The sequence below is a fragment of the Ochotona princeps genome, chromosome 4 (genome assembly GCF_030435755.1).
Source record: "Ochotona princeps isolate mOchPri1 chromosome 4, mOchPri1.hap1, whole genome shotgun sequence".
In the NCBI taxonomy this organism is placed as follows: Eukaryota; Metazoa; Chordata; class Mammalia; order Lagomorpha; family Ochotonidae; genus Ochotona; species Ochotona princeps.
In genome coordinates this window covers 49829935-49838974 of record NC_080835.1, presented here as the reverse complement: position 1 = coordinate 49838974, position 9040 = coordinate 49829935, and the positions used below count along the sequence as shown (strand labels likewise).

At 52.5% G+C, this 9040-nt stretch overlaps 2 protein-coding genes across 3 annotated transcripts; one reads left to right on the top strand and one right to left on the bottom strand.

Annotated features, from left to right (window-relative positions):
- Nucleotides 1-1771: 1771 nt before the first annotated feature.
- ARFIP2 (ADP ribosylation factor interacting protein 2) lies at nt 1772-6533 on the bottom strand. 2 transcript variants are annotated; one of them, XM_036495108.2, is made up of 8 exons: nt 6425-6533; nt 5498-5638; nt 5149-5245; nt 4399-4517; nt 4001-4222; nt 3297-3454; nt 2998-3172; nt 1772-2547 (listed from the first exon to the last, which is right to left on the bottom strand). In XM_036495108.2, the coding sequence occupies exons 2-8, from the start codon at nt 5594-5596 to the stop codon at nt 2392-2394; spliced, it is 1026 nt and encodes a 341-aa protein (XP_036351001.1). In that variant the 5' UTR covers nt 5597-5638; nt 6425-6533; the 3' UTR covers nt 1772-2391. The 2 variants fall into 2 exon arrangements, with proteins under 2 accessions (XP_036351001.1, XP_058519455.1); XM_058663472.1 differs by having other exon boundaries at nt 2479-2615.
- Nucleotides 6534-6598: 65 nt separating this feature from the next.
- TIMM10B (translocase of inner mitochondrial membrane 10B) lies at nt 6599-7545 on the top strand. The gene is made up of 3 exons (XM_004589998.2): nt 6599-6761; nt 6929-7024; nt 7216-7545. The coding sequence occupies exons 1-3, from the start codon at nt 6723-6725 to the stop codon at nt 7390-7392; spliced, it is 312 nt and encodes a 103-aa protein (XP_004590055.1). The 5' UTR covers nt 6599-6722; the 3' UTR covers nt 7393-7545.
- Nucleotides 7546-9040: the final 1495 nt, after the last annotated feature.

Genomic DNA, 9040 nt, shown 5'->3' with positions numbered 1-9040 from the left:
CCTTTGGGGGGGGGGGTCTCCAATGGTGCTACTCTGAGAGGGAAGGACTGCCAGGAGTACGTCGTACAGCACTCCAGGAGCTCTGGGAGAAGGGATTTCTTGGGCTTTAGGTGGCTTAGGAAATTACGACTCAGAGCAATTCACAGTCATTGCGTTATGGAAAAGCTGCCCCAGGGGGAAAATAAGCAAAGTCAGGGGAGGGCATTTGGCTTAGCAGTGAAGGCGCTGACTCGTGGTGGGAGTACTTGGGTTCAGTACCTGCCTCTGGCTCCTGACCTCGGCTTCCTGCCAGTGCGGAACCTAGGACACTCCAGTGATGGCTCATTGGAATCTTGCCACCAAGGTGAGACCTGGGTTGAGTTCCCAACTCCCAGCCGGTAGCTGCGGCCACCTGCTTGTCATGTGCCATCAGACCTAATCACTTTACACATAGTGTCTCATTTAATACGAGCAACCGTAATAGGTAGCTGCTTTTATTACCCTCGTTTTATAATGGAAGGAATAGCGTTCCAGCCTCTGTGGGCATTTACTCTCATCACTCAGCTGAATCTGAGTTATGGTTTTAGTCCTGCCATCCATCACTTAGGAAGGCAGTACCTTTCATGTTGAAAACTCCAGTGGCCCTTAACCTAGGGGCTTATGCAACGAGGACCACCTTCTAATGATCAAGTTCCCATCCGTTGATTGCAGACTGACCAAAGCTTGGGAAGCTTGCCTGGGCGCTTGTAGGATTGGTAACAATGAACAAATTCAGTGGATCCTAGGGCTAAGACAATCTGTTGAGTCGTCCTCTCCAGCCCTCCGTTGTGGAGACTGTTGCATCTGGAAGCTGCTCGACAATGGGCAGCAGAGGTGATGACACCTGGGCTAAAACCAGAGCTTTAACTTCTCACACAAGAAGGTTCGGATTTGTGTTAAGAGTTGGGTGGAACAGGAGCTCTCGGCTTCTCAACCAGCCTAGTGCCTTGTGAAAGCTGGTTCATGCTTGGCTTTTAGCTAGAGCTACTAAACAACTCCACAAGAGGGAAGTGGGGTCTCAGTGACACCACTTTAGGTCTCTGTAGGACTCTCCTCAACCTAGACGTCTTTCATGCTGTCAAAGCTATGTTTAAACGCTTTTCCGGCTCCCCTTTGTTCAAAGGGCAAAGCCCTTAACCAAGCTGCAGTCTTCCTGTACTTTCATTCCAAAAGGAAACCCTTCCCGTGCCAGCTCAGAGCCTTCATGTATGTTGGCCTCTGGCCACTCTCATTCTCAGCTTCCTAGTTGACATCCCAGTCTCCCCTCAGTCAGGGCTGATGGCCCTGCTCTGCTCCCAGGGAGCCCTGACTTGTTTCCTGGTACTTATCACTATGTTGTAGTTGCCTGGTTACTTGTCTCTATCCCCCACTAGGCCCTCAGCACTGTGGGAAGGGACTGTGCTTTATTCACTGATGTTTCCCTAGGGCCCAACGCAGAGCCTGGCAAATAAAAGCACTCAGTCAATATTTGCTGTATGAATGAATACATGATGAAGTTCAGCAAGCCCAACCCCCTCTTGACTGTTTGCTCTCAAGATTCCTAGCTCTCTTGGTACTAGCCTGAAGGACAAACAAAACTGGCTTCAGCTGGGGCAGAGGTAAGAGGCTGGGTCTTCAGATCATCCCTGAGTCCTGGCTTTAGCTTCCTGGCTGCAGTTCTTCTGACTTGGTAAGGTTTTGGTGCACAATGCGACTGAACATTTCTCCACCCAGACCACCCTCCTAGAGTCCCCCAGAAATCGACCTCACTGGGCCTGCTTTTATGAAAGGTTTATTCCTAGTGCTAGATCCCAATCCTCCTGGGCTCTAAGCACAATTAAATTGGGTGGTGGATGGGGTAGGTGGGGCCCATCCAGAAGCAGGGCCAGAAATGGGGTTCCCATTTTCCCTACCCCTTTGGTCCCAGTCCCCTTCTCTGCAATGGACATGCATAGAGGGGGGACAAAGGGTTCTGGAGGCAACATCATTGGCCCAGGGGAGCCCAAAAAGAGCTGCCATTGGCTGACAAGGCCTTTTGAGGCTCTGCTGTTGGTCAGGGAAGAGAGGGGGCACACCCCAGGAGCTGAGGATAGGCCTGAGGAGTGATGCCATTGGCCAAGGAGTGCTTTCTGTCATAGCCTTTGGCTGTGGAGTGAAAGGAAAAGACGTGGGAATGAGGGCCCATGGTCAGGAAGATAAAAGGACAGGACAGCAGCTTCTGGGCCTTCAAGCCCTCTTCCCATCACAGCAGTGTGGGCAAACTGGCATCAGGCTGCAGCCAGGGAAAGGGAGCCCAAGTCAGAGGGCAAGGGATTCCCCTGTGTCCAATCTCCCCCACCCTGGGGCTGCCTCTCCCAATGTCCTTCTTGACAGCCAAGTTGGGCTACGAGCGATTCACTGCTCCTCTAGCCAGGAGGGCTTCTCGGCTCCCGGAGGCCGTAGCTTGATGTTGAACTGCTGCAGGGTCTGCTCCAGTTGTTTCTGATTCCCAGCAAAGTAGGCGGACACAGCATTGTGGAAGAGCAGCAGCTGCTTATGCATCACCTTGATCTGGGGGTCCAGCAGGATCAGGTAAGGGTAGACTCAGCAGCCCTTCCCAAGGGGCTGTGAGCCTGAGCCTGCACACAGACCCGGGGTACACAGACTCAGCTCTGAATTGCTTTTGGCCTGGGGGCTGGATGTTACCCAGGGAGTCAAAGGACAAGGGTCAGTCACTCTGATGGAGGAAACCAGACTTGATTTGTTGAGTCTAGGATCTTGGTACCCCCAGCTCAGGGCATAACCTTGCCCTGTTATGTTCCTGGGCCAGCAGCCAGATCCTCCACCAGAAAAGGTTGGAGATCAAAGGGAGCGCAACCTAGAAGGGCCAGGGCCTGAAGGGGCTGAAGGAACACAAATCACCCACACCTAGCCTGCATTCCCCCATCCAGTGATGCAGCGGCTCTGAGGGGTTGTCCTAGCTGGGAAAGTGGGCTAGGATCAAGGGAGTGGGGTTAGCACCTTGTTTTCTTCCAGGAACTTGAGTTTGATGGCCACATCTCCCCGCAGCTTCTCATACTTGTCCCGATGTGCCTGGAAAGTGGCCTGGGCACTCTCAAGTCGACCACGTGTTCCCGCATCCCGGGGACCTAGGCTCAGCTCTTCTAAGTCTGTTCGGTACGCATCATATTCCAGCCTAGGGAGGGGATGACAGAGGCTGGTCTCCATCCCTTTGTCCTCAACACACACTCCTTTATAATGCCCAAACTTCCACCCATGCCAGCCAAATCCCCAAACCTAGGCTCTGCCAGTGCCCACACCTGGCAGCCTCATACTGTTTGACAGTCATGAGTGTATCTTCCATGGTCTTGGTGACCAATGTGTTGATGCTAGAGACAAAGAAGTTCACAGCCCCCAGCAGTGTTTCCCCATTCTTGCACAACAGCTTCTGCGTCTCTGCATTGTAGCCAAACTCCTCCTGGGGGCAGAAGAGAGAGACCAGCCTTGAGCAACAGCCCCTAAGTGAGTAGAACTTAAAGCCTTTCATTTCCCTCCTCCCCAGGTGGGAAACAGCCATCAAAACTGGAACAACCAAGGATGTCTACCTTCAGCAAGGTTCTCTTAGCCAACAAATTAGTAGGGCAACCCTGGGGACACCTGGGTAGGATGTAGAGGCAGGGGCAAATGGGGGTGGGTGGGTCTCAGATAAGTTCACATAGCTATTGCAGCAGGCAAGGGGGGGGCTCCGATTAGGCTGAGTGCCAAAGGCATTTTTGACAACCTACAGAGGGGTTACTCGTGAGGCACCTGGTGTGCCCCCTCCCCCACCCCTTCCAACTTCTGGACTCCGTACAAACCCTTAGGCTGCCTCCACAGGTGAGTGCTGCTGGGGGCAGGGCTGGGCCCACCCTGGAGGGGTTCTCCCTGTGGGCTGCAGGAGGGAGGGAGGGAGGGAGGCTGAGGAGTGACTGTCTGGAAGGGCCAGGGCCCAGTCCCCCAACCCTCTTTGGTCTGGTTGAAGCACCTGAAGTTCTGGGGACTTCTGGCTGAGGTCAGCAAAGGCGTCACCTAGTGCGTGTTGGGTCTGCAGCAGACTGTAGAGGTGGGCTGTCAGTGCCCGGCCCAGCTGAAGGACACTCTCATACTTGCGCTTTGTCTCACGCAGCAACTCAATCTGCAGCTCTAGCTCCAGGTCCACCGTCCGGGAGCCTCGGCCAAATCGTTCTGATAATAGCTGCTTTGTGCACTGATTAGGAAGTGAGGGAATTAGTCAGAAACCCTAGCACCCCACCTTCCTCCCAACAGACTCCCCAAACGCTAGCATCCCCAGGCTCCTAGTCTCAGCCATAGCTGGGATATTAAGATTTGAGAAAAGATAACCCAGGAGGAAGTTTAGGGAAAGGAAGAGGTACTGAATCCCACCTTATATGTGTTGATGCCCCATTTCTTGACAATGTCAAACTTCTCTCCAGCGATGCCCCGAGCCACTTCATCTCCAGGGCCAGTAGGAGTGGTACTATGAGACGGATGGCGGCCAGACCCTAAAGGACCAAGTTCTCTAACACCAGCTGCTCTCAGCTACAACCAGACACTTCTATGGTCCCACAGCCTTTCCTCCCAGCACAAGAAAATAATTCCCCTTAAGAAGCTTGAGACAAATGAATTTTCCTGCTCACAAAGAACATGGATCTAATGCCGAGAACTATATCCCAATATACACCTGGCCGTGTGTGTGTGTGTGTGTGTGTGTGTGTGTGTTGGGGAGCGGTCACCAGGAGCAGAACAAAGAGTGGCTGTTGTGCAGGGACAACAAGATACACTGAGTTGGGGGTAGGATATCAAATATAGTGGTTCTTGGCAACAGGAAATCTGGTTGATATTTCCATATGGAATCTCAGTTAGTAGGACATACGGGACTGTTTGTTCCTCTGAAGTTTAGAGTCTAAAGTAAAACTCTGAAAAGCCTCACAAAGTTCCAAATTAGCCTTAAACTATATAACAGAACTCCTGTGAACCAAAAGTCTTCACTTGACTCAGAGCCTTGGGCTGAGGATTCTGCCGGATTCATGTCAACAAAAGTTCCCAAGCTTTCCAAGATCTACTTATATACTAAGCTCCTCCAAACCACTCCTGCCCGCCCCCCTCAAGCTTCCTGCCTCTGACCATTCATACCTGTGGGTATGAGTCCATCACCAGAGCCCCCATAGCCCCCAGACACAATGTTGGTTTCATTGAGGTTGGGTCCTGACACCATCACCTGCTGGAGGTCCTATAGGCCAGAGAAGAGGGGGGCTTCAGGAACACAGGGGCAGCTGAGGCATTGTGGGGTTGGGAACAAGCTTTGAGTGAAGCATCACAGAGGGAGCACACTAGAGAGGTCTGCACAGAATCAGAATGGAAATTTGTGAAAAGAATGACGGGAGATACATAAATTCAGGGCGGTTTCTGCAAGAGGGATGAGCGCCCAGGGTTTATCAAGTGGGATTCCTCAATTCAAACTAGAAGAACCAAAGACAAGCACCTGCTCCAGCCCATCATCTTCAGGAAGCTGCCCAGTGTCGCCGTTCCCGTGGATGGGGATCTCCATGGTAGCTGCCTTCCCTAGGATCCCGTCCGTCATGGCTAGGGAAGGGGCTGCAGCCAAGGCCTCCACCCCAACACCCTGCAAAGCCCAACACACAGAGTTCTGGAAACTGGCCAGCACTCTGGAAGAGCCAGTCCTCTACTGCGATGTCTCAGATTCTAAAGGTAACAGCCTGAGTGTTCTGGCGTTCAGCTACCACCCCCTTCCTCAGGTATACGTATTTCCCTCTACCCAGGTGCATGTTTTAACACACAGTACCCAAGCCTCAGGTGTCTTCTCATCACCTCCCCTCCCTCAACCTCACCTGGACTTGGGTGTTCATTCATCCACTCACTCATTCCCCTTGGCGAGTGCCTACACGTGACAGGCACTTGTTGGAGGCAACGGAAGCGAGAGTGATAAGGCCTACAATGCCCTGGTACTTATCCAGAGACAGGTGCGTTTACTCCCTCCAAGAGGCAACTCCTCTCCAGGGCTTGGGCGCTTCTGCCCCACTCCCGTAAGCTCCTTTACTGCTCCGCCTTTCACACCCCTAAATGTTCTTTCTCTCTTCCTTCAGGTGGCCTTCCTACCACCACCCCCATTTCATGCATCTCCTCTTCCTGGGGCCCTCTGCATCAGGCCCTGGCTGAACCAGCTAGTGTACCTGCTTGGTCGCTGGCAAAAGTCTCTTCCTCCGGACAGGGGTGACCCCTTTCATAAGTCAGTTGCGGCTCTCAGGTGTGTGAGTCCATTCCTCCCCTCATCGCCCCCATACACCTGGGCATCAGGTGTGTCCTCATCCTTGCCTATTCCTCAGGGGCATCTTGCCTCTGGACAGGTTCATGCATTCAAATTCCCCTCTCCCAAGCACACCCATCTTACCTCGGGCAGGGGAGCTGTTCCCCTCAGGGCGCCAGGCCCGAGCGGCTTGGGGACCTCAGGTTCCAGTTCCCGTCGCGATCCTAGCAGCAGGTCAGCTACTCGGCGGAAGTGACGTCCTCTCCGGGCAGAAGAAGCCGGCCACGTCGCCGATTCTAAGGGCGGATGTGACGTATAAGCCGGGGGCAGGGCTATCCTGGAGCCAACCCTTTAGTCCTTGGGGGAGCGGCGAGAGGCTGCTTCCGGGGCGGTCCCCAAAACTCTGTAGCGGAAGTGATGCGAGGCGTGAGCGCCTGGAGTGATGGAGCAACAGCAGCTTCACCAGCAGCAACTTCGGAACGTGAGTGAGGGCTAAGCCGCGCAGGTCCAGCAGTGAGCTGACGATCCTGTGGTTGTTGCAGGAACTGCGGAGAACCAGGCTGGGAACAGCGGGTTGGGAGCCCCCGGGCAGCGGGGCCTCGAGGTGCGGGGTTCTTGTGGCCGAGTTCTGGTCCCCTACTCTTGCAGCTGCGGGACTTCCTGTTGGTCTACAATCGGATGACGGAGCTCTGCTTCCAGCGCTGTGTTCCCAGCCTACACCACCGAGCCCTGGACGCGGAGGAGGTGGGACCCTCACCCTTGGTCCCCACTTAGGGACCGACCACCTCCCTCGCCCGCTTCCCTAGCCGCCTGGCCCTGGTCCTTACACCACCCTCACCCGTAGCCAGCGGATGGGGAAAGATGGAGCCGGGTCTGAGAAGACTCTCTTGCCCTCTCCCTTCCCTCCTCTCTTCTCCCTCCTCTCCCCCCTGCAGGAGGCCTGTCTGCATAACTGTGCTGGGAAGCTCATCCACTCCAACCACCGCCTCATGGCTGCCTACGTGCAGCTCATGCCTGCCCTGGTGCAGCGCCGCATCGCAGACTACGAGGCTGCCTCGGCCGTGCCAGGTGTCGCCGCCCAACAGCCCCCAGTCTCGCCGTCTGGCAGCTAACCGACCCCAACCTCCAAGGCAGGGCCTTGGATGGGCTCCCTCAGATTGAAGGACCCGATTTGGATTTGAACTTGGTGAGCCTGAAAATTGGGCAACGAAGCCCCTTTTCCTGGAGCCAATAAACCCACCTTTTACCCCGTTTGGTTTACTGGGCACTGTTGGCACCAGCCCCGTTTCTGTCATTCAATGTGTATCTTCTCGCTTCAGCCCTGAAGACTGAGAAGTCACTTTCTGTATGCGGGAGGAAAGCTTCCCTGTGCCCCGGCAGCTGCTTCAGGCCGACTTTGTAGGGACAGTGTTAAGGTTGGTAGCTGCAAGAGAAATGCTTCCTGCCCACAAGACAGAAAATGGGAGTACTGCCGGCCATCCCTAGCCTGTTGGATTTGAATGGCTCATGTGTGATCAACAGTGCGTTGGTGTGTAACTTTTTATGGGCTGTTGATCCTGCTCATCCAGGGAAACGAGACAGCAATGAGCTACAGATCAGAAACTCACAGTGATTTTAGGAACTGCCTCCTTGGGAGTCAGGAGCTACCAAGAGGGATGAATGTTTAGGATTTCTGGGGTGTTTTGGAATTTCTCCAGATTTTTACTTTCTTAGTGTTTGCTGCTTTCCTGGATTGAGCAGTAAAATCTTAAACCAAACAATGTCTGTTTGCTTGTCTTTGGATACAATCTTGAAGGGTCAAACTTGGGGACCATATTCTGCGATGCAGCCAAGCTTGGAAAAAATGAAAATGGAAAACAAGTAAGTGGTGGTGGTGGTTATGAAGAAAGGGGATAAAATAAAATCATCGGGGCCGTTTGAATGCTCCCTGATCATTGAGGGCTTGTCAGTACGCTCTCTCCAGCTCTGTCTGGTAGAAACTTTGTTTCCTGCTTTGTGTTTTCTGGTTCCATTCTTGTCATTCTCGTCTATCTTACCATTCCCCCCTCAAATACCTTTTCTTCTGAATGCAACAGTCTGAGTGACATATTATCCACACCTTGTTTTCTTGCTATCAGCATCCCATATGTTTGATCTAGTCTATTTCTCTACTCAAACTTGAGAAAAGCAGCTGTGTAATGAATACCACCACATAGTCAAAAGTTTCCAGCCTCAGCCAAGCCATCTTCAACACACAATCCTTAGTGGCTTCCTGGTCCGTTCTCCTAATCACCGTGCAGTTACTTTACACCTCTGTTCTTAATAAATTGTATCCTCAACCATCCCTCCCCAGGTGCCTTTCTTTATTTGATGCTCCTAAAATTTGCTTTCATGACAATTTATAAAGAAAAAAACTACCATGACCCACAGAGCAATGTTTTTCATCTATAAATCAGAAAATTCAGATTCTCAAATAGCAGAACAAATTTGCAATAAAAGCAGATCTGTCTTGCCAGTCCATTTCCTTTTTACTGCACCTAGGTGCCTCTCAGTATTTTTTGAGCATGCACTGTGTATGCGTTCTGGTGTTGGTTGATGCCATGCTTCATCCTAGTTAATTTTTTTTTTTTTTTTTTAAGATTTTATTATTGGAAAGCCGGATATACAGAGAGGAGGAGAGACAAAGAGGAAGATTTTCCATCCGATGTTTCACCCCCCAAGTGAGCCACAACGGGCCGGTGCTGCGCCGATCCGATGCATCCGATGCCGGGAACCAGGAAC